The 25,808-nt window shown below is 38.6% G+C and overlaps 1 protein-coding gene across 1 annotated transcript in view; it reads left to right on the top strand.

Annotated features, from left to right (window-relative positions):
• Positions 1–25,808, top strand: part of acap3b (ArfGAP with coiled-coil, ankyrin repeat and PH domains 3b) — a 163,585-nt gene that overhangs the window by 83,082 nt on the left and 54,695 nt on the right. Inside the window, exons 2-4 of the mRNA XM_057845912.1 lie at positions 3,905–3,962; positions 22,263–22,382; positions 22,771–22,824. Coding sequence (XP_057701895.1) covers positions 3,905–3,962; positions 22,263–22,382; positions 22,771–22,824 — 232 coding nt within the window. The remainder of the gene's footprint in view (positions 1–3,904; positions 3,963–22,262; positions 22,383–22,770; positions 22,825–25,808) is intronic.

A 25,808-nucleotide genomic window follows, 5' to 3' on the forward strand; every position in this document is an offset into this window, starting at 1 on the left:
CGTGAAACCGCGGTATTTTTGCTCACGGTTATCGTACCGTCAAAATCTCATACAGGCACATGCCTACTCTTAAGACACTCCTGCCTGCTTGTATGCAGTAAAACCTTTGTCCTATTTCCACCTAAATCCAGCGTTAGAATGCAGCGTGTGTTTGAGTCTATCACGGTGAAAGCCAACTCAACATTCTGCCTGGGTCAGCCCCCTACGGGAAGGCGTGGAGCAATGGCTGTGGGAGCTGTCTTGTCAAATGATGGTGGAGTTTATGCTACAGCCTTGAACATCTTGCTGCAGACAGAAAGCTCTATTTTGTACTTAACCTTTGCAGGGAGGACAACCATCTTCGTGTACTTATAGTTAATTCCATATGTTTGTAGGTACACGTGTTGAACCATTTGAGCTGAAACAGAAACCAAATTGAGAGCTGTCTGCCTTGGCTTCATCGTTAAGATATCGGCCTCCACCTCGAGCGCACGTCTCATTGACAGTGTGCCGTGCGTGATACTTGATTAAATGAGCTTATCCCCCACACAGAGTAGCTGTTTGACATTGGACTCGTTTGCTGGAAGCTAAAGGCACCACCATGCGGATGTGTTTGATTCATTACTTAAGTGAAAAGCAGCAAATTAGTTTGTTTAATGGTAGACTGGACTGTCAGCAACAGTAGTTAGGTGTAACAATGTAAACAGACATCTGCTTACACATACGTGCACAACAAGCCTCCAGTGCAGACCACACAAATGCTAACCTTGCTGTGTCAGGAGCGTGTTGTTCTAGGACAAATTGGATAAACACATTGTTTTTTTCTGTAAGTGCCTGTGCAACTGTTAAGCGTTGCAATAAGGGTCCAGGAACAGAAAGGAATTTTGTGAATGTTCTTCTTTGGAGCAGGTGTGTGAGTATTCATGCTTTCTTGTTGTCTGATCACTCCTCACCAGAGCAAGACATTTAAAGTCACTTTAAACTGGAAATGTGGCGTAACTTGCTTTTTTTTTCTTCAATGAGGGTGTTTCCCAGTGTTAAAGAGGTGCAGATGAGGGTGGGTTTGGAATTTAATGGTGAGATCATCCATCCTTAAGGGGTCTGGTGTTATGAGGAGCTTGTTCCAGCAGCTCATGCAGAAGGGTGGGACCTTGGACGTTGGCTGGATAGAATCCAATAAACTCCAGCTGATGTCATTGTGGAATTCACATAAGCCATAATGATTTCAATCTTGAATGAGGTTGATACTTTTACTTTTTGGGTGTTTTGTTTTGTCTTTGAGACCTCTGCGGTGTTTGTGTTACTCCTTTTAGAGGTTATTTAAGGCTCAACATCGTTCTTGGATTTTAACAACCATTTATATAGACAACAGGACTTCATCTTGCCAGAATAATGATGTCCAAACAATGCCATCAGAACTCATTGGCCACATTGATCCCAAGGGAATAAAAAGGGGTTTCACAAGTTAGCTTCTACGTCCAGTTCTTGAGTAGCCACCACCTTACAAACCAGTGGCAGATGTTGGTCTTTCAATGAGGGGAAGCTCAAAGTGTGTTCGCCTGTGAGTGCCTTGTGATGGTGGAGGGGCTCAGCGGCACCTGCTGCGCGGTAGGGAAAGAAACCAGAGTGGCAGAAAACAATTCCCAAAACACAGGGAGCTACAATAAAAAAACAAACACCTGAAATAGAAGCTCAATTTTTCGATTCGATGACTATGAACGATTATGATTCACTCGTTTCGCTGTCAATCAAAAAGCGACTCAGCCTCCTAACCTTTAACCATGACTCATCTCGTTTCGCTGCATTCAATTCAATTCAATTCAATTCAATTCAATAAAGTTGATTAATCCCTCGGGAGGTTTTCCGACAGCGGCAAATACAAAAGTATAAAGTTCAAGATAGTAAAAAAAGTGCTAGAGTAAAAAGGATTTTTAAAAAATTACATTTAAAAATGGAATAAATACAATCCAATACAATATGCTAAAGGCAGAGTGGAACAAAGTACAATTATCCCTCGTTTTCGCGGTTAATGGGGGACCAAAACCTGCCGCGATCAGTTAAAAACCATGAAATAGCGCCCCTCCCCCTCTCAAAAGGGAAAAAAAAAAAAAAATTTTGTTTTGTTTTTTGTGTGTGTTTTTGTTTTGTTCAATGTATTTATTCAGATTTAGCATGGGAAAGAAATATATATAACACATGTTTTTTCCCAAAGTATAATAAAAAGAAAACTTGATGTATGTAAATATTTTTATAAATAATTTTTAAGCACTTCAAATGCAATACTGTAATTATTATTAAGTTTTAAACACGTTACTGTCCCACCGAATTATTTTTAAACAATAATAAAGTAGAAAAATGCTTGTCTTTATTAAATGCTTCATTGAGTGAGTCCACTCAAATCGGCTCAAGCTTACACACAATGAGTTGCCACAGCAACGGTTTAACAAGTTAAACGATGATTGACACAGGCAGCGTTTAGAAGCTTCGGCTTCTAGGGATCTGTGGCAAGATCAAAACGAAACGTCTGTCAATCATTGTTAACTTTAATAAGCAACTCCAGTGCACTGCCTGACTAACAAGGAGCAGCAGGAGGGAGAGTGAGACTACGTGATCGGCTATTTATTTTTTTAATTGGAAAAACGTTACAAACGTCATAGTGTGTGTGACCTTAAACTTATTCCTCGGGGGTCCCGCGAACATGCGGAACTTAAATATTTGTTTCATCTTACATCTAAACTATAATCGAATTAAAGAAAATGTATTCATAACTTGTATTTACATAATGTAATGTATTTAGAACTGATTATATGAATCTGGATTTGTTACATTTTAACCAATTTTTTACCGCATCTTTCGGACTATAAGCCGCGACTTTTCTCTCGCTGTTTGTACCCTGAGGCTTTTATAAGTAGGTGACTCATTTATGGATTTTTTTTTTGGGGTGGGGCAAACGAGTTTCATATTTTCTACATTTATGTAAATACCCAATGTTAAGACATGGACACTTGTGGCTTATAGTCAGGTATGGCATACAGTACTGTATATGTGGATTTATTTCTAAAATTTTGTGAAATTTGGCCGGTGCGGTTTATAATCCGGTGCGCTTTGTTGTTCGGAAATTACGGTAACTAATTCTAAACCTTAGGAACAAGTATATTACAGATGACTTGGATGGCAGCTACAATTTGCATTGGTATCTTTGTGTTATGAGACAATAATTAAAAACCCATATGACTTATTGCACTGTGGTAGTGTTATTCTTGAAATATTAGTTTCTAATGAAAACCCACGTGTTATACTGCCTTTGTGTTTACTTAATGTGTAATGTACCTTTGCATGATGTCATTCATTCATTTTACTGCAGCGCCATTATCACTTATCTTAATCATTGGGATTAATGCGCAAGTCTGTATAACCGTGATGTGTGGTGTCTGGTTGCAACTTAAAATACAGAAGGGTATGAAATGTTATCAAAACTGAGCTGTTGACTAAAACGGTAAACAGCACAGTCATAAGGTAGCTTCACAGTGTTATGCGTGTTAAATAGCTGTCGATATTACTGAAAAGGATGATAATGATATCCCATCTTGTAATCAATAACATTTAGAATTGACTACATTAGCCCTCAAACACATCTTAAATTAATAAGAACATTTTGTGAGGTTTGATCTCCCAAATGTTCTTTTGGATCCATTGATAAAAGAACCTTAAGTCATGCTTCCAATTTTTTTGGGAACCTCATTTGAGAAGAGTGGAAGAAGTAACAGCTGAAATTCAAAAAGTCAACATTTCAGCCTCTTTCATTACCTTAAGGAATATTGTCCCAATAATACATTATTAGGACATCTGACACTCATAGACGGGTGTTTTTTTTATGTGAGCATGTCTATCATTATTTCATTAACCTTGCTTTTTCTTGTCTTAGGGCTGGCATTGACGATGTGGAGACAGACGTGGTGGAAATCGAGGCAAAGCTGGACAAGGTACAGATTTTTTTTTTTTTTTTTTTTTTTTTACTGAAGAGCGATTAATAATACAAATATATTTTTGTCTGACTGAATCATAATGTCTCGCTGGAAAATGCCATCAGTGCCTAGCTGATGTGCGACTAATTGGTTTTCTTTGTCCCTGTCGATTAAAACCAGATGGATACTGCTATGTCCAATTGGCTTGTGTGTAGCTAAAAAACACAGAGCACATTTTGGAGTGTAGAGTAAAAACATTACTGTTGCCGGTTCCTCCACTGCTGGTGCTGGCTGTGTCAGCGATTTGACAATAGGTCAAAACAGGATGTCTGCTTAATATACAGATTTGTAGCTACCATCAACAGTTGTTGAATTGGTTAAAAGCAACTTGACATGCAGAATGCGTTATTGTGCTATACTCTAATGCAGTGTTTTTCAACCTGTGTGCAACGGGGAGTAATGTAGACATCCCAAGTTCTAAAAACTCATTTCAGGGAGATGTTTATCGACCCTACCTAATCCTACCGTCCACCCATCCCAACAACTGACCCCCACCGTGCCCCATGCATACACACTTGAGACTTTTTATTAATATTAAATCAAACTACAGTGGTATGAAAAAGTATTTGAACCTTTTGGTATTTCTCACATTTCTGCATAAAATCACCATCAGATGTGATCTGATCTTTGTCAAAATCACACAGATGTAAAAACAGTATCTACTTCATCTAAAACCACCCAAACATATAGAGGTTTTCATATTTTAATGTGGAGAGCATAAGGGCTGTCCCAAACAACTAATTTCCTCCCGATTAGTCAGCCGATAATTTTTACGATTTATGTTAACTAATTTAATAATGAAATTTTTGTTGAAGCTTATTAATTCACCAACAACATTTTGGAACACCTAAATTCTTTGTTAACGTATAAATAAATAACAATAAATATCAATAATAAACCACAAACAATGAGGTCAAATGCTTCTGGCATTAACTACTCCAAAAAACAACAACAATTCTTACTCTTTTTGTGGTATGTCATTGTCTATAATGTTCTAAATGTTAAAATGAATTGCAATGTCCCGGACAACTATTTTCAGAATACTTTGTGTGGGTTCAGATGCTCTCTCTGGTGTGCATTCCGCATTTTTGGGGGAGGGGAAAAACTGTTCAACTTTTGTTTTAACCTGAAAATGGACAAAGCACTAGAATATTACCACAATTATTTTGAATGAAAGGCACACATAGTCATATTAACAGAAATTCAATATATAGTATACTACTATATGTATATACACAATAATACAGCTCTAGATAGCATGCAAAAAATGACAGAAGGGGGAAAAATAAGTAAGTGAATCCTCTGCCTAAGGAGACTTAAAGAGCAATTGAAACCAACTTTTACCAAACAATTTAAGTCAGGTGTGTGCCCAATCATTGATGATCAGTTTAAAGCTGCCCTGCCCACTATAAAACACACACCTGGTAAGAATTGTCCTGATGAGAAGCATTGTCTGATGTGCATCATGGCTCGGTCAAATGAGCTGTCTGAAGACCTGTGATCAAGGATTGCTGATTTGTATAAAACTGGGATAGGATACAAACTATCTCTTTAAGTCTGGATGTTCATCAGTCGACAGTCAGTCAAGTTGTCTACAAATGGAGAGAGTTTGGCGCTGTTGCTTCTCTCCCAAGGAGTGTCCGTCCTCCAAAGATGACGCCAAGAGTTTAGCGCAGAATACTCAGAGAGGTAAAAAGGAACCATACAGTGTCTGCTACAGACTTACAGAAATCACTGGCACAGTTCCATGTCTCTGTGCACACATCGACTATATGTAAAACTATGGCCAAGAATGGCTGTTCATGGGAGGACTCCACAGAGGAACCCACTGCTGTCTAAAAAAACATTGTTGCCTGTTTAATGTTTGCAAAAAGGCACTAGGACATTTACCAGAAGTTTTGGCAAAATATTTTGTGGACTGATGAAACCAAAGTTGAATTGTTTGGGAGTAACACACAACGTCATGTGTGGTGGAAAAATGGAACAGCTCACCAACATCAACACCGTTAAGCATGGTGGCGGAAGCATCGTGATTTGGGGCTGTTTTGCTAACTCAGGGCCTGGATAACTTGCAATCATTAATGGAAGAATGAATTCAAAACTTTATCAGGATGTTTTGCAGGAAAACTTGAGGCCGTCTGTCAGACAGTTGATGCTTGAAAGACGATGGATGCTGCAACAAGACAATGATCCAAAACACAGAAGTAAATCAACTTCAGCATGGTTTCAGAAGAACAAAATACACGTTCTGGAGTGGCCAAGTCAAAGTCCAAACTTGAACCCCATTGAGATGCTGTGGCATGACCTCAAGACAGCGATTCATGCCAGACATCCCAGGAATCTGACTGAACTACAGCAGTTTCGTAGAGAAGAATAGGCCAAGATTAGTCCTGATAGATGTGCCAGACTGATCTGCAGCTACAGGAAGCGTCTGCTTGAAGTTATTGCTGCCAAAGGGAGGGCTACAAAATATTAAATGTGATGGTTCATTTACTTATTTTTTTCCCCCTTCTGTCATTTTTTGCAGACTGTCCTCATTAAAAATGGAAAACTGTTAATGTTTGGGTGGTTTTAGTTAAAGCACACTTTTTTCATCTGTGTGATTTTGACAAAAATCAGATCACATTTGATGATGATTTTATGCAGAAATGTGAGAAATTCCAAAAGGTTCAGATACTTTTTCATACCACTGTAAATAATTTTATAGATAAATAAATAATAAATAAACAAATTAACTCATTATTATTTAACTAAAGGTAATTTTTGATTAATTTCGCCTACTGCAGGCAGTGGCAGGTGATGAATCATACCTACCTGGACGCCATGAACTGTATGTAAACAAAAGTGCCTGAAAGTTTAAGGTGATGCTTGCCACGCTAAATGCTAATGCTAACGAGAACGCGAATGCTATGCTAACGCTCCGAGTGACGTTGAGTGTGAGATGATCACTCAGCACAGACCTGTCAAGCCTAAAGCAACATTGCATATTTTCGCTTGCTAAGATAAGAAAACACATTTTACAATGTGTACAAGTGTAATGTGAAGGGTGCTAGGACCTCAGGGAAAACATTGCGGGCGCAAGGGCCGCAGGGGAAAGTTCAACCAATAAGGGGTGCACTATCTCTTTCCTTTGGGAAGCCAGTGCAATGGTGTACCGCAAGCAACACGTCACTTCCGTTCATTAATATTCAGGACATTAGCTACTTTTGCTAAGGGGGGGACACGTGACTGTTTGTCCTCGATAGGAAATGAATGGAAATTGTGTACGAAGGAGACGTTTACAGAGCTAAACCTACCAATTCTCTCTGAAAATGATGTCCCTGGTGCCAAATTCACTGAAAAAGACGAAAAAACGAGCCGACCGAAGCATAGCCTTAGCTTTTTTTATGGACACCTTTTTCTTACGCGACTGACAATGACATACTCCTGTTTCAACAAGCTATCCTTTACCACTAGCCCTGTATTTCTTATATATTATATCCTCTGGTTGTCCTACGTCTCTGACCGTTCTTGGGGGTAATTTATATTGTTTGTTTTGTGTAGTGTGTAGCGATCGCAAATGCTACTCAGTGACAGCCAACGAACACTTTTAATTTTTTCATTGATAACAAATCTTAATTCATAATTTATTTACACTTCCCCCTTACTAAAGTTGTTGATTTTTTTACAACAGAAAATGTAACAGTAGCAGTCAGATACCATTTTAATTCTTTTCAGGTCATTAATTGTCAGACAGAAGCAGTACGGCACAACGTCAAGCTAAAAAATAAGTTAAAAATATCAAAATGGCTTACCTCCTTCTTATGTCGTAATGTCTAGAGTCGTTTCTACAAGTTCAAAAAAAGCCATGTGTGATCGCCATGTTCGTTTTTGAAAGATTACCGGAGAAAAGTAGCAGAATTAACATGGTTCCTATGGGAGGGCGTGTCTATAATGTCCCACTCCTGCTTTACTTCCGCTTTACGATGGGACATCATGGTCTAAAAATAACATGCGTGCAGTACGCCATTCAGGACAGGTTCGGCAGTGGAGGACACCAAAGACTGATGCGTGTGGCGCTCGGCTGATATAATCGCTGCACACAGTGGATGCATCCAGGCACCTGTACGGCTTCATCAGCAAAGCGTGTGTCCTAAATCCTACATGGAGGACATTTATCTTGCCATGTGTCACTGTGTTTCCCTCCTAAATTACAGTTATTTATTCATTTATCTATTTTTAAGTCAAGTAGATTGTGCAATACACAGGGGTGATAGGGCTGGCGTTTGCTGTGTATTTTTAATCGGGTTGGCTTTTTGCAGTGCTGCGTTTTCATTGTTGTGTTAAATTGGCCACTGATTATTAAAATTGTTTTTTTGTTTTTTTTAATCATACCAGCCTCACTACCGTATTTTTGGACTATAAGTCACAGTTTTTTCCATAGTTTGGCTGGGGTTGCGACCTACACCCAGGAGCGACTTATGTGTGAAGTTATTAACACATTATGATATCATTTCACATGCTATTTTGGTGTTTTGGAGTGACACTAAAGGTTTGGTAAACTTGTTAGCATGTTCTTTATGCTATAGTTATCTGTTGTTGTTGTGTGTTTTCCACCCGTGATCGGACACTTAGAACCAGTTGTGTGGTTGTTTGAACGATGCGCTAATGCTACCGAACGTATGCTAACCGTTTGTGTCATGTCATTGCTGTAAAAGCACGTAATTATAATTTATTTACATTGATGCGAACCTGTTTGGTATCGAGGACGAAATTGATTCAGCAAATTATACGGACGTCCAGCATCGTCATTTGGGAGTTTGGCCCGCTGAATAGCCAGGACCGAGCAGTAGCGCCCTGGTGAGGACAGTATATTCGCATTTCGTTGTTCATGCACTGTACACTGTATACTTATTCAGCATGTTGTTCTCTATTGTATTTTTATATTAAATGAAAAAAAAAAATATGGAAAAAACACTGCTGTAATGAAATATAGGGCTGTATGTAAAGTGCATGGCTAATGGTCTCTTGGGAGTCTCAGAGCTGAGGTAATGTCTCTCCCGATAAACTAATAGATTTTTCTGAGTCAGAATGCATTAACTACAGATTACATCATAAATGTGTTCTCTTGATAATTTAGTATGATGCAAATACCGGAATGTGAAAATACTGCTTTTGCGTATATTATTATGGGTCTTTTAGCTCTAATTAGTAACAATGTAGCATTTTAGACCCACTCAGACGTATTTAGACTGCATTGCCATGTTGCTCGAACATTTTCCTGCTTGAGTCTTGATGTATGGCGAAGGCAAAAATTGGACAAGGCAAAAGTACTCTTAAAGGGTACCACGGATAGAAAGACATGTAACTCTTAAAAGATAAATGTTAGTGTGACTTACAATAATTTGATATTGAAACCCCTCTTAATGTTTTCATTTGAATAAAATTTGTAAAATTAGTTTAATTAGTAGGTCGCCATTGTTGTTGACGACGAAATGCACTTTTGCCGTTGACGTCACTGGGTGGCGCTGGCAGAGTTCCACAGTGTCACTCTTTAGCCACAAAAAACATGTCGTTGGTTCTGCCCTTCCAATTTGAACCTGAAAGGAAAAGTGATGAGCAGGACAGCACTGTCGATATTTCATCAAACGAGCAGCAAAAGCAATTTTATGGTCTCCAGCAGGATTCTCTAACCCACGTTTCCCGTGCAACAGACGGGTGCGTAAACCGCAGGACTATACTTCCGCGTGACATCAGTGTCATGATTTTCCTTGTAAAGCAATCGCAACCCACATGCGTTGTCTGTCTCTGTGCGGTAAAACCTGAAGGGAAACGCAACTGAAAAGAAAGTGCTGCTGGCTTGACCACGGAATTAGAAAACGGGGCTCACTTCAGACAACAATCAGATAACAATAACATAAGGACACACAAAAAACACGCAATCGCGAAAAGGAGGACACAAACAGGATCAATGTTGTTAATAACGGCGTTAGAATATACCGGCGTTACTAACGGCGTTAATTTTTTTTCAGTCGTGAGTAATCTAATTAATTACTTTTCTCATCTTGGCAGCGCCGTTACCGTTACTGAGGCGGGAAAGGCATGTGTTACTATGCGTTACTATGTTGGTTGACGCGAGAAAAGTCTGAGAGAGACGGACTCGTGGAGACGAGAGAGCAGAGCAGTAGTGGGGACGCCGTTGCAAATGCGATGCTAGGTGGCTCCAATAATACCTGACTGTAGTCGATAGCCTACAACAGGGGTGGGCAAACCGGTCCTCGAGGGCCGCAGTGGGTCCTGGACTTGGTTCCAACTGATCCAGCACAGAGCTTTTAACCAAAGAGGTTTCAATGGAAACAAGAAGCACCTGACTGCAATCAACTGATTGCACTTATAACACACCAGATTGGTGAAAAGGTGTCGTCTTGGTGGGTTGCAGCAAAAACCCGCACCCACAGCGGCCCTTTGTGGAATAGTTTGCCCACCCCTGGCCTACAAACTACACCCACGTAATGCTACGGTAGAAATCATATATTATAGAACTAGATGCAAATGAAAGACACGGTGGCATTAGCAACATATCTAAATAACTAGATGTGTTAGTAAACAGCCGCCATCTTAAAGCAGTAGACCTCTTAGGAAAGCTCTGCTGTAGAGAACCTTCCTAGCGAACCTAAGTAACATTTTATCTAAAATGCTTCTAAATGGGCAAAATCTTGACTTAAATCTATCTTTAGATGATGAAACAGTTTTAAAGCTTACACATGTCGAAAGTAGACAGAAGGAAACTAATGCAATAACGGGAGCAACTTTAACGGTTGATTCAGAACATTAAATGACTTTCACACATAGCAAAGGTTACTATCTAGTTATCGCAGTATCCGCAATACCCCAGTGTCTAGTTAAGTTTAGGGTAAAGAATTGGGCTAAGGCCAATTGTCGCAAAAACCCTTTAAACTTTGCATTGTGTGACCTGTTTTTTTTTTTTTTTTTTTTTTTAATGACTAGAAAATTATCACCAGTTACTTTGCCAAGTAACTAATTACTTTTACATTCAGGTAACTGAGTTACTAACGCAATTACTTTTTGGTAGAAGTAATTTGTAACTGTATTTAATTACTTTTTTAAAGTAAGATTAACAACACTGGTCAGGATCAATTAAAAAAAAAAAAAAATAGAATAAAGATCGGGAAAACCGCAATGAGAGGCACACGAACGGAAAAACCAAGGCAAATATGTAACTCACAATGAAGGGGTCAAGAATACAAACTGTGAAATGGCAGCAAGTTAATATCTCGGCAAGCCACCTAGGATCGGTTTAAAGACACTGCTGATGCGCTAGAATTGGATGCAGTGCAGATACGACGTTGGGAACTCATCTCACAGCTCTGTAATAAAACAATCTGATCAGCAACAGAATTTGACAAAATCATGCCAGTCATCATACTAGCTTCGCTTGCTAGCTAGCACAGCTATTCTCCCAGTCTAGCCCAACTGCGACATCATCCCCAGCGGTCAAAACATGTACCAAATATCGTAGATTTTTAAATCAATGGCATTAATGTAAGCATTTCTAATAACATATTTTAGTAAAAGAGAAAAATTGTTGCTTAATATATACACAGAATGACTTGTGTTTTTTTTTTTTTTCTTAATCTTGCGCCTGACAAATACCATGTATGAAAAACAAATAGTAAAAGTAATAAAAACTATCATAAAACCCCCAAAATTTTTAATCCTGACTCAAATTGGATTGAAATATCGAACTTTACTGTCCTTGCTGTCCTTTGAATTAAGTGTTTCATCATAAGATTTCAATATGTCAGACATTTGTCTCTCATAGCTCGAATTTAGTTTTCCATGTAAAAAACAAAAACTCTTTTTAATAGAAAAAGAATGCCTTGCTAGTTAAGTAAAGGAAGTAAAGCGTGCGGTTAACCTCGAGTTCATCAATGGTTCTGCAGTTAAATGAGCAGGCTGGTCAGTGACACGTTCACGTACACCACATCAAGTAATTCTGCTCCAAGCACGTTGGGACCTTCGATTGAACTTTGAATGATGACCCGAGTCATCAGTAGAGTTTCTATTAAGGTCATTTGTTCAGTGTGTCTGTGCAGCCGGCGCTCGCTCCTCGCACTGATCTGATAGGATGTCCTTTCACTGCCTAAGGGAGTATTCTGACAGCACCGAAATCCCATTGAGACTCATATGGGATTAATGCAAGAAAGTGTGGATGTGAACTATGTGATTTCTGAAAAGTTGAACCATTTGGCGAGCGCCTATTCAAGCTAACATTTGCTTCACCCTGGACTGGTTGCTAAATCATTCATCTACAATTTAGTGACTGAACTCATTTTTTTTTTTAAATTGAAAAACTATGTTTCATTTCTCATGTTTTCATTAATAACTACAACTGTTACCAGTCAAGTTGGACTTGAATAGGGAAAAAACAACAGGAAAATTATTACTATAATTCAGAATGGAGCTTTTCTGTTGGGTGCTTCTCATGAAAGCTATGCATTTCTGTAATGAAGGACATTTATCAGAGCTAGCTTAAAATAGGATAATGCTATGACGACTCAGTAATTTTTTTCATCAACAGTTTGAGCTTCCTCATATTTTATACAGTGGTATCTCTACTTACTAAATTAATTGGTTCTGAAAGTAATCAAATTTATAATTGGGATAAAACAACAGTAAAACACATTTGAATCATTTCATATAAGTAACCTAACCTAACGGTATCATACCGTACCGTTAATACCTGTAATTAAGTAGATAATAGAACATAATGCACTGGAAAATAGAAAAATAAAATGTCTTACCTTCCTTTTCTTTAAAGATGGTGTCTATTGCCTATCTTACTCTTCGTGACACAAAAACTTGTTGTTTGTTTAATGTTTTTTTTTTTTTTTGCATTCCTGGACAGAAATTATTAATAGGTTTGTATCTATTGTGTATGTTGAATTTGCTAATAAAATCCAGAAATTTATTCTGGACGTTTTCAAGAATGTAATTAGTATTTTTCGAAAACAAGGGTTTGAATCAAACAATGTGTATCACATGAACCAATAATACACATTAAAAGTTAGTATAAGTCAAAACAGATTTATTTTGCATTGATCATTTGGCCTATCAATTAATTAGGTTCATATTCATGAGAAATGTTGCCCTGACCCCCGTTCACCCAATCTGTTTGGGTTTAATAATGTCCCTGCCTAAGCAAAAAGTATACATGCGGGTTATGCTGTTACATCGTCCCTACCAATGTTGAGACCAAACCTATGCCCTTGATGTAAACCAATAAATCGACAAATAAGCCGCACTGGACTATAAGCCGCAGGATTCAAAATGACGGAAAACAGTAGCGGTTTATAGTATGAAAATTACGGTAGTTAGCTTCATCAGAATTACTCTATTACATAGTGTTTTTGTCAATTAACACAACCTATGCTGTTTCATTGGAGCAGATGTAGCAATCCGACTCCCAAGTGGACCCCTGTGGTTCTTTCAACCCATTTGTTGACAAGCTGACACATATAGTGTGCCTGTAATGGCCATGTTCAGACCCTTGGGGCTCAGGGAGCACACCATGAGATCACATACTCCCCCATCAACCACCTCACAAGAGTTGCTGTTGTATGGATTCAAACATAAACACGTGCCAAAGACCAATGTACATTTAATATTAATGATTTATGTCTGATTTGCATTTTACTTATGTATATATATATATATATGTAAGATGTAAGAGCTAATTAGGCATTCCAACATACATGGTGTTTTTCTAGTTTTTCCATGTCTGGCCAATGCAAAGTAAAAAAAATATTTTCTAGCAGCTGCCACCAAACTACAACGCAGTATATGACATTTCTTGGCTCACAAGCTTTTGCACGAAATCAAATGATTTAAGGTTTTATTTACCCCCTTCGCTGCTTAGTTCTCAAGTTCTTACCAATACACTCTTTCCATGTGCTAAAGACTGTGGGATTCTGGTGCATCATATTACCCGCAAAGTGCCAATGCATAGTTCACGCATCATTCTTGAGCTGTCTGCACCCTGTAATTAGCATGTTTACACCCTCAAAAACGATTTGCGATTTAGCAAGAGATGTTAAAATTCTGCTGAGTTATTTAATTCACTACATTCCTAGTTTGGAATTGCCGAATGAACATCTTTTGTTCAGTGACTTCTGCTTTTTTTGCTTTTTTAACCTCACCTTAAAAAAGACATTTTGATCGTATTTTTATAGTTGTTGTTATAGTTATAGTTGTTGGTAATGTTCAATCAAAGTGATGAAACCACAGTAATATTAATGAGAAAGGCTGAATTGTGAAATAATTTGTTTTAGTACTGCAGCGATTAATCGATTAACTCGAGTATTCGATTAGAAAAAAAAAAAAAAATTCAAATTAAATTTTGTTGCTTCGACTATTCATTTAATTAAAGTGGCGTTCTAATGGTTTATTTTGAAAGTGTTTATATTTAGTTTTATTGATTAGGGTGGATAGACTGCCCTCTGGTTTGCCTCATTTCACATGGCTGAATCCTACTGCTTCCTGTTAAGACCAACGTAAGCTAAGTTTTTGTTTGGGCTAATGTTTTTTTTAATGCATTCGTAATTTACTTTATAGATATGTTTATATATATTTTTGTGGGAATATGAGTCTAAACCATTTGTTAAGAGCATTGTTTAAAAGAAAAAAAGTTAGGATTTTATAGCATTTAAACTAGCGTACTTTTACTATGTAAGTTAGCCAACTGGTCTTTTGTTGTACATAGATCCTCATTTATTTATTTTTTATACCGTTTGAGGCTCAGCTCAGGTATTTTAATTTTTCATGTTCCTTATCATCATGCTTCCTTACTCGATTATTCGAACTAACTAGTTCATCGATTAATTGACTACTAAAATAATCAATAGCTGCAGCTCTAATTTGTTTACAATCGAACAATCTATATAAAGTAACTGATTATCTGTTCTGTTTGCCGGAAATGAATTCCTGAACGAGGGAAAAAAAACACTTGAGAGTGAACAAATTAATTGGCAAAGAAACAATATTTGTGAGCCAGTGTACTTATAAGTAAATGTTTACAAGTGTGACTCTTCATCTTCCGAATGACAAGCATAAGTGAGTGCTTTAAAAATGTTAGATGGAATGTACAGTATGTACACAAACGTTTCTCATGGTCAATATTTTAAGCAGCAAACCAAACATTATCCATCCATTTTCAACACAGCTTTTCCTGGTTAAGGTTGCGGGGTGCTGGAACCTACCCCAGCTGACCTCGGGCAAAAGGGGACTACACCCTAAACTGGTCGCCAGTCATTTGTGGGGAGCGAAACCAACAAACATTGTTCTACCGGCACACATATTCCATAATAACAGAAAATAAATCAATTAAAATGTAAAGAAATAAAGTAAAGAAATTCACTCAACAATACAAGTAATAGGGGTGTGCCATCTTGGGCACGCCAGGATTCGATTCGATTACGATTCAGGGTGCTACGATTCGATTTTTGAACGATGATCACGATATTGATGATGATCACGGTTATCACGGTTATCGCGATTATCACGATTATCGATGCATCGTACATTACTGATTAATAAAGTAGCCAAACAAATTTATGTCCATTATTTATTTAAAATGTCCTTATGATTCTACAGGAATTATGGAAACATGCCTATACAACAAAAAGCTGCCCATAAGCTGCTTTATTTATTTATTTATTTTTTGCAGGAAAGTGCAAAAACATTAACCATTTTAAAGGGAGTACTTATTTCTCTGAAAAATACAATAAAATTTACACCGGTGTAATGAATTCCACATTTTCTGGAAACAAAGTGTCTTTAGATATAAGACTTCTTTTAACCAATATACTTTGTTTTCACAGTGTTACCTCCCTTGTGTAACTTTTGGAGTGACAGGTGGAAATCACAACTGCTCTTCATCACTTTTAACTTTTTGCGTTTATTGCTGAGCACATAAAAAAGTCCGTCAGCTTCCAACATCGCCACTCACGCACTCATTACAGCGCGTGCACTTTCTTCTCTCCCTGCCCGCCCATGTGCACACACGCCTGTCGGCTCCCAGCCAGCACTTGCAACAACAGATTTCTGTACTATTTTGCATGTTTGTAGTGTTCCCGCTGTACTTAATCATGGTTTTACACGTTCTGCATATGAAATACGCGTTAGCGAATTAGCTAATTAGCTTCGCGCTAGACGCTAACTATTAACATCTCAAAAAAACAACAAAAAAGGCTAAACAGTACAAGAGGTTTTGTGTACTCACCTCTTATAGACGCACACAGGTCTTAGCAACACACTCAGGAGATTTTTCAATTGAAATGCCTTAAAACTACTGCAGGACATCTGAAAGACAAGGTGCAACGAACTATCTCTCTTCCCGCGCTCTAAAAAATAACTTGCGCACAAAAATGCGACCGCCGGCTCGCGCTTCTGTGTCTGCCTGTCACATACACAAATGTATCTTCCAGTCTTTTAAAAAGGAGTAAAACCAGTAACCAGAAGCATCCATCATAATGTTGTGCGTGCGTTCGTTAACTGTGTCCGAGCGGCAGACGTGTCTTGAATTTCGTTCCGCTACGAGCGGCTGTCATAAAGTTATGAGAGGGAAAATCATCGTTTTTGAACCTTTATGAATGGTAATCGAATCGTCACGTGTCGAAACCCGATGCATGTAATAATTGCTTTTTTGGAACTCCTCTAACCAGTAATGTATAAAAAAGCTATGCTCACAATTTTAGTCTTTTCTAAAAGTGTGCAATATTAAAAACTTTTAACTGCCTCCTCTGGAAACTGCCTGGATTGTAGACATTTTTCTTTACCCCACATCACTGTCTCTTTGAAATGTGTATCATTTTCTTTAACAAATGGTAATTTTGTCATACTACAGACCATCAAAACTAGACACGATCCCGCCACGGTTGATCAAGGAAATAGGCTTACAGCTAATCACTAATATTGACCTTTTTTTTTTTTTTAAGTAAAAAATATCTTTTAAAAATATGTTTTTCTGCTTCGTGCTCTTACAGCGCCACAGCCTTTCACCCTCCCTCTTGCTTAACAGCGCAGCCAAACTGTCCAGCTTGCGTTTGGTATTCAAAGTTAACGATGATTGACAGGTTTGTAGCTTTGATCTTGCCAGAGAAGCTTGGTAGCCCTATGATCAAAGGCACAAATCTGTCAATCATTGTTAGACTTCAGGTTATTCATGTTAAAAAAAAAAAAAAAAAAACTAATTATGAAGGTGGCAGGTTGGGACGGTAACATGTTTGGAACTTTTGTTGAAAAAAAAAAAAAAAAACTAAACATTTTTCCTGTATGGAATCGGAACTTGGTAACGGCATATTCTCAAAATCAGGTGACTCTGAGGGGCAGTTTACATGGGGACTCTCCGAGAAGACGAAAAATTTCACATTAGCATCTATATGGTTCCATGTTTCCGTTTCCATTCGAACGATGTCGCAATTCCGCGTGAAAACGATGTAGTATTAATGCCGAGCCCTAGTGGGCAGTGTAGTTTTACAAGGGGGCAGCCAATGACGCACTTCCTTGACAACAACCTCCACAGACTGGAAACAGTATATCCGCACACTGATAGCCATGGCGACCACTGCCACGCGTTTTTTGGTTTGGATGGATGAGGAAGTAGAACTTTTACTACGCGCCACGTTGGATTATAAAGCTGCCTCAAAAGGTACAACAACGCACTACACAAAGGACAAGCCAAAGTTCCGCCATGTTTGCTGCTGTGAATGTTTAGTAGCTGAGACTGCGCATGCCCAAAGTGACGTACGGGTGCGGGTGCGAGTGCCTACGTCATCGAAGCGAAGGCGGTTTTCATTCATATGAACGCGCTGCGACCCTCGAAATCGGATTCTTCCACTTTGGAAGCAGGATTCAGAATTTTTCGTCTTCGCCTTCCGTCTTCGCCGACACCTTATGCACGCGAGGCGAGTCCGCAACTCAGTCATTGCGTCTTTGTGTCGCAGAGTCGCCATGTAAACTGCCCCTGACTCAGCTGCAAAAATATGTGATCGGGACATCCATACTCTGGAGTGACTTATGTGTGAAATTATAAACACATTTATTTTACATGTTATTTTCACACTAAAATGCAAGAAGGCGCTCAAGGCCTGGTTTTCAACATTAGTGGTAACTTATAAAAACAACTAAGAAGGGCTGAACAAAATAGCACCCAAAAGAAAATCATATTCTGCACATTACAAGATGCATGTAGTGAAATATGTTTATGCGTCATGTAACGTTAGCATACCGTACACTTATTCAGCCTGTTGTTCTCTATTCTATTTTTATTTTAAATTGCCTTTCAAGATGACATGTGTTTTCTTGGTGTTTGATTTTATCAAATAACCCCCCCCCCCCAAATGCCACTTATACTCTGGTGCGACTTCTATGTGTTTTTTTCCTCCTCACTGCACATATTTTGGCTAGCGCGACTTATACTCAGGTGCGACTTATAGTCCGAAAAATACGGTAGTTTTATTTCATCCCTGATGACTTCCGGTGGGTGGGGCTGAAAGCACTGAAGGATCCCTGCTTTCAGCACTGCCCTCTGGCAGTCACACAGGATTCGTAGAACCGTAGTTACATTCGTTACTTTCCTTTTGATTCCCTTAATCCGTTCCAGCTAAAACATGGTTTTAATAAAGAAAAACACTGTTATATAGTAAAAGGAAATAAAACCAGTGATGTCAGGAACAGTGTTGGCTCGTCTCTGGGTGAGTATATGTGAGTCTTGGCATAGTGTACAAGTTTGAAAGATTTATCATTTTGCATTTGTGCATTGAATATTTGAGAAATTTAATATAAGGCCGTGAGTGCATAGGTGACTGTCTGTCTTGTTTGGACTGCCTGGAGGCAGGGCTCCAATGTTCGCTTACTTTGTTGTTGTTCTTTCTCTTCTTGGTGAGGACACGAGCTAAATTTTTCTACTCCTCCATTATTCATGGACGGAATTTTTGGTCTCAGGGATGATTAGATATATTAATTAATTGCGGACTTAACATTGCTACTCCTCTTTGATTCAGGGACAGGTCAGAATGAAATTTGGTAGGGATTCATACATTTTACTGTCCTTAATTTTTCGTCTCAGGGCTGATTAATTACATTGTACATTCAATAATTGAAGACTTATTGTTCCCTTTAGGTTCTGAGTTTGCTGGTAGAGGGCATACGCGCTCCTCTGTTTTGCTTTTTTTATCTCTGGGTTGATGAAGCGTTTAGGGAGTGAGCTGCACAGTCGTTGTTCATTTTGAACTGAACCCGCAGCATATCCGAAACTTATTCGTAACTCCTATTTTGGCTAGTGAGATAAAAAAAGATTGACCAAGAGATTGCTTGCAAATTGAAAATTGCCGCATTCATAAATCATAGACCACAGCACCTTTTGAGACTGTAAACGAGTTGTAAACATTTTTTTGGGTTACTCTTTGAGTTGTCCGATAATGACCTTTTAACCAATATCCAGATGTTGTCTAACTCCAAAATCTGGTATCAAAACGATACACATATATGCGGTTGTAGAGTTAACATTTGATCACTAATTGTATTGTGACGCCCCACTGGATGCTGTAGTAATAACAAATGTAACAACTTTAAGGTTTTCCAAACAAAACATTCTGTGAAGAATAAGAAAACTGTGAAAATGTGCCAAAATTATGTCCCATATACCCTAATTTTCGGACTATAAGCCGCTACTTTTTTCCCTCATTTTGAATCCTGCGGCTTGTAGTCCAGTGTGGCTTATTTGTTGATTTATTTGGGCTAATAGGTAACACTTTATTTGACAGCGGCCTCACAAGACTGTCATAAGAATAATTATGACATGACACTATCATGGACATCACTGAATGCTTATGACAGATGTCAATATGTGTCATGTGGCATATTATGTCACTAAATCCATTTATGTCCAGCTCAGATCTTTTATGTCCATTCAAAAGTGAGATAATTTGCTGGATGACACTAACTGACATCTATAATAAGCATTCATTAATGCTTATGACAGTGTCATTTAATAATTATGACTGTCTTATGACAGTATTATGGCACCACTATCCAAGAAAATGTTACCAAATATCATAACTAGCAATTAATGAAACAACTGGAACAATAACTGAAGAAATAATTAGCACAGAACATGACTGTTATTTACATCTGTAGTCCCGCCATGCATGCTAGGAGGAATGTTGGAAGACAACAGTGTTGAGAGCAGGTGGCAGCAGAGGTTGACTGTGTACCCCAAGGAAGCAGTGATGGCCAAATGAAGCTTTTAGTGACAATAAGGCTTTGCAGCCAATTGGTTCAAAGCTTAATGGTGGGTTATTTGCTCTCATGACAGTCTTACGGTGCCATTGTCGAATGAAGTGTTACCACTTAATATCTTTTGGTGTAAATATCCCATAATACAATGAGGACAACTGCAGCTTATAGTCCAGTGCGGCTTATCTATGAACAAATGCCGTTTTCATGTCAAATTTGGTGGCTGGCGGCTTATAGTCAGGTGCGCCTTATAGTCCAAAAATTACGGCAAATAAAAAGAAATTAAAATGAGTCAAAATATCCATATTCAATAAAAGGAATAACACAAATATAGTTACCCCAAAGAGCCACTAGAGGGCGACCAAATCATTACAAATACAGGCAGGCAATGGCGTACCGCAAGCAGCACGTCACGTTTTGCTTAATATTCATGACGTGAGCAATAGCTGCTAGGCGGGTCAACCTCCCGTTTGTCCCAAATAGTAAATGAATGGAAATAGTGTACGAACGGGATGTTTACTGAGCTAAACCTACCAATTCTGTCTGAAAATGATGTCCCTGGTGCCATATTCACTGGTAAAGATGTGGAAGAACATACAAATGTGTAGTTAAAGAGATGGCTTGGGTGTCGAGCACTGAAAAAGACGGGAAAAATAGCCGACTTCATCCAGAGTTTGCTTTTTTACCGACACCTTTTTCTTGTGTGCATTGCCTTACGCCACTGACAATGATGTTCTTCTGTTTCAACAATCTATGCTTTACCACCATATGCCCTGTCTTTCTTATATATCATCTAGTTGTCTTACATCTCTGACCGTTCTTGGGGGTAATTTATATTGCTATTTTTGTGTAGCATCTTAATTCTATAATTTATTTACACTTCCCCCTTACTAAAGTTGTTTTTTTTCACAACAGAAACGGTAACAGTGGCAGTCGGATACCATTTTAATTTTTTTCAGGTCATTCCATTGTCAGACGGAAGCAGCACGGCAAAACGCCACGCTAAAAAGAAGTAAAAAAATGTAAAAATGGCTTACCTTTCCGTCCTCCGTAGGACAATGGCCCCCAACAAAATTTTTACTGCATATGAAATGTGAATGGCTTCACCTTGTTGGCGTTAAACTGGTCTTTTGGAACGTCCGCGCAAGTAGATCCATTCAAACATCCTTCATATGTAGTAATGTCTACAGTCGTTTCTACAAGTTCCATAGCAGCAGTGTTTGATCGGCATGTTCTTTTTTGAAAGATTACCAGAGAAAACAAACAGAAATAACATGGATTGTATGCGAGGGCGTGTCTATAATGTCCCACTTCCGCGTTACGATGGCGACGTCACGGTCTAAAAATAGCATTCGTGCGGTACGCTAATATAGGACATGCCAATGCAATGACAATTCCCAAATTAAAAATTTGCTCGACTTTTGCTCAGATTTTTTATTATAATTATGTGTTTTATTACTTTTCTTGGTGCCTATTTTTTCTGGTGAAACAGAAGTTATATATAATGGATTTATAATTAATTAGTTTTCATTTATTGTTCATTTTATTTGTGTACCATGAGTGATTAAGGTGTTTTCCTCAGTTAACAAATCCCAAGCATCTTAGCTTAGAGGCTGCAGGCTAGTACATTAGCCTATAACCCAGCATACATACTAGTGCAAAACCAATACTCATGTTTTCTGCTATTATTTAGATGCCTTTATCGGCCGATATTATTGAACAACTATAGCTGCTATCATACAACAGCAGTGTAACTTAAGTTTGCTTGTCACCATAATCTGCACTGGAAAATGTGCATTTTCTGTTCGACTGACTGCCAATCTACTGCGGCTTTGTTTGATTTATGTAATCACTGCAACTATTATTATCCCTGTGTTGCATTTTGTAAAGCACGAGAATTTTTAAATAGAACATGTCCTCAATGGTTTATTTAATGTCCATTTTCGTATTTGCTCCCTTTAGCTGGTGAAGCTGTGCAGCGGTATGATCGAGGCCGGCAGGGCCTACGTCAGCGCCAACAAGCTCTTTGTTAACGGCATCAAGGACCTGTCACAGCAATGCAAGAAAGAGGAGATGATATCGGTGAGTGAGCGCACGTCATTTCTGTTGTCATCTCTGACACAAACATACAAATGTAGGTCAGAGTCACCTTCTCCTGAAATCATCAGTCTGACTCTCATAGGGCAATTCAGTGGTTCCCAACATGAATCAAACAAGTAGAGCTGTATAAACAGTGTTGTCTAGACACGGAGATGTCCAGCTGTTGAAAGCGTGACTTGCGACCGCAAGATGTTTGTGCTTACATAGCCGAAGGCTCAGTCATAATAATAATAATATTAAAAAAATAGAGGCATTGTTTAGGAAAACATTTGAAGTGTCAGGGCGTTCCCTCACTGCCTTTAGCCGTTATCTCTGCTGCTATTAAATTAGATACTTGCTTCATTTCATGTGCACATGCTTATGTGTGCAGGACTGCCTCGAAAAATGTGGAGAAAGTCTGCAGGAGATCGTCAACTACCATATGGTAAGAAACAGATACTTTACCCAGTTTTATCTCTGCATTTTATATAACCTTGCGCCTAGACAGAATGATAAATGTGCATTTTGTCTCTTGTCCCCAAAATGCAAGGGGACACATACATCTCCTTTTGGCATGTCAACATGCCAAAGAAATTCACTTCCACCTTGGCTGACCATTGCAAGTCTCAGACGTGCACACACAGAGTTGCGCGTGACATTAGTCAGTGACAGTGGAAATGTGTATCTGATTCAAACCACATGTTGCCCTTGATGTGTAACAAAATTAAAATGTACATATTGCACACACGTGCTTTAAAATACCATATTGGCCCGAATATAAGACAGCCTGGATTAAAAGATGACCCCCTCTTTTTTAAGACTCAAGTTTGAAAAAAGACTTTTTGAACACCAAATTATTTTTATACAGAAAATAATTACAGTACATCTGAAACAAATGATTATAACATTCATTCATTCATTCATTTTCCATTTGTGATAAAACCAGGGGTGAAAGTGGGCCAGAACGGTCAGGAACGCTTAAATATAATGTTCTACGTAACGAATGTCAGCCAAGGTCGGCCCCCCCCATTTTTATCACATCAAATCTGGCCCCCTTTGCAAAAGGTTTGGACACCCCTGCTCTAAGATGCTTGGGATTTGTTAACTGAAGGAAAGACCCTAATCACTCTCGGTGCAAAGATAAAAGGAACAATAGATAAAAAATAATTATAAACACATTATATATACAGTGCCTTGCAAAAGTATTCGGCCCCCTTGAACCTTGCAACCTTTCGCCACATTTCAGGCTTCAAACATAAAGATATAAAATTTTAATTTTTTTGTCAAGAATCAACAACAAGTGGGACACAATCGTGAAGTGGAACAACATTTATTGGATAATTTAAACTTTTTTAACAAATAAAAAACTGAAACTTGGGGCGTGCAATATTATTCGGCCCCCTTGCGTTAATACTTTGTAGCGCCACCTTTTGCTCCAATTACAGCTGCAAGTCGCTTGGGGTATGTTTCTATCAGTTTTGCTCATCGAGAGACTGACATTCTTGCCCATTCTTCCTTGCAAAACAGCTCGAGCTCAGTGAGGTTGGATGGAGAGTGTTTGTGAACAGCAGTCTTCAGCTCTTTCCACAGATTCTCGATTGGATTCAGGTCTGGACTTTGACTTGGCCATTCTAACACCTGGATACGTTTATTTTTGAACCATTCCATTGTAGATTTGGCTTTATGTTTTGGATCATTGTCCTGTTGGAAGATAAATCTCCGTCCCAGTCTCAGGTCTTGTGCAGATACCAACAGGTTTTCTTCCAGAATGTTCCTGTATTTGGCTGCATCCATCTTCCCGTCAATTTTAACCATCTTCCCTGTCCCTGCTGAAGAAAAGCAGGCCCAAACCATGATGCTGCCACCACCATGTTTGACAGTGGGGATGGTGTGTTCAGGGTGATGAGCTGTGTTGCTTTTACGCCAAACATATCGTTTTGCATTGTGGCCAAAAGGTTCAATTTTGGTTTCATCTGACCAGAGCACCTTCTTCCACATGTTTGGTGTGTCTCCCAGGTGGCTTGTGGCAAACTTTAAACGAGACTTTTTATGGATATCTTTGAGGAATGGCTTTCTTCTTGCCACTCTTCCATAAAGGCCAGATTTGTGCAGTGTACGACTGATTGTTGTCCTATGGACAGACTCTCCCACCTCAGCTGTAGATCTCTGCAGTTCATCCAGAGTGATCATGGGCCTCTTGGCTGCATCTCTGATCAGTTTTCTCCTTGTTTGAGAAGAAAGTTTGGAAGGACAGCCGGGTCTTGGTAGATTTGCAGTGGTCTGATGCTCCTTCCATTTCAATATGATGGCTTGCACAGTGCTCCTTGAGATGTTTAAAGCTTGGGAAATCTTTTTGTATCCAAATCCGGCTTTAAACTTCTCCGCAACAGTATCTCGGACCTGCCTGGTGTGTTCTTTGGTTTTCATAATGCTCTCTGCACTTTAAACAGAACCCTGAGACTATCACAGAGCAGGCGCATTTATACGGAGACTTGATTACACACAGTTGGATTCTATTTATCATCATCGGTCATTTAGGACATCATTGGATCATTCAGAGATCCTCACTGAACTTCTGGAGTGAGTTTGCTGCACTGAAAGTAAAGGGGCCGAATAATATTGCACGCCCCACTTTTCAGTTTTTTATTTGTTAAAAAAGTTTAAATTATCCAATAAATGTTGTTCCACTTCAAGATTGTGTCCCACTTGTTGTTGATTCTTGACAAAAAAATTAAATTTCATATCTTTATGTTTGAAGCCTGAAATGTGGCGAAAGGTTGCAAGATTCAAGGGGGCCGAATACTTTTGCAAGGCACTGTAACTACTGCGTCACCAGAAAGAAATAGTCATTAAGAAAAGTACCGTATTGGCCCGAATATAAGACGACCCTGATTATAAGACGACCCCCTCTTTTTCAAGACTCAAGTTTGAAAAAAACACTTTTTGAACACCAAATTAATTTTTATACAGAAAATAATTAAAGTACAGCCGCATTCAAATCTTAATATCTGAACATTTAAATATGTAAAGTGCAATCACATTCGTAAATGAATGGCTTCTGGTTTTTGAAATGTAATTAAACCAATCTATTGTGATAAAACAAGAAAATTGCAATAACTGCATTAACCATCAAAGTGCAGTCTAACTGTAACTGTAGTCTTGAAACAAATCTGAATAAGGAAAAACACTGCAATAAAGTAATGCAAACTGGTTAAACTTGAGAGTAGCTGAGATCTGTCATGACAGAACATCGCTTCAATGATATCTGGCGCCATCTAGAAAATCACATCCATTGAATATGGTATGCCCGCCAGTCTCGTGCCAATGTAGTTACCCCAGTCAAAAATTGTATCCCCTGGGCGGAGCCATATGGAGGTAGATTTGTGTTTTCATTATTAGATCCCCCCAAAAAAGTTGCTTCAATCAAGA

Source organism: Corythoichthys intestinalis, chromosome 9, assembly GCF_030265065.1.
Source record: "Corythoichthys intestinalis isolate RoL2023-P3 chromosome 9, ASM3026506v1, whole genome shotgun sequence".
NCBI lineage: Eukaryota > Metazoa > Chordata > Actinopteri > Syngnathiformes > Syngnathidae > Corythoichthys > Corythoichthys intestinalis.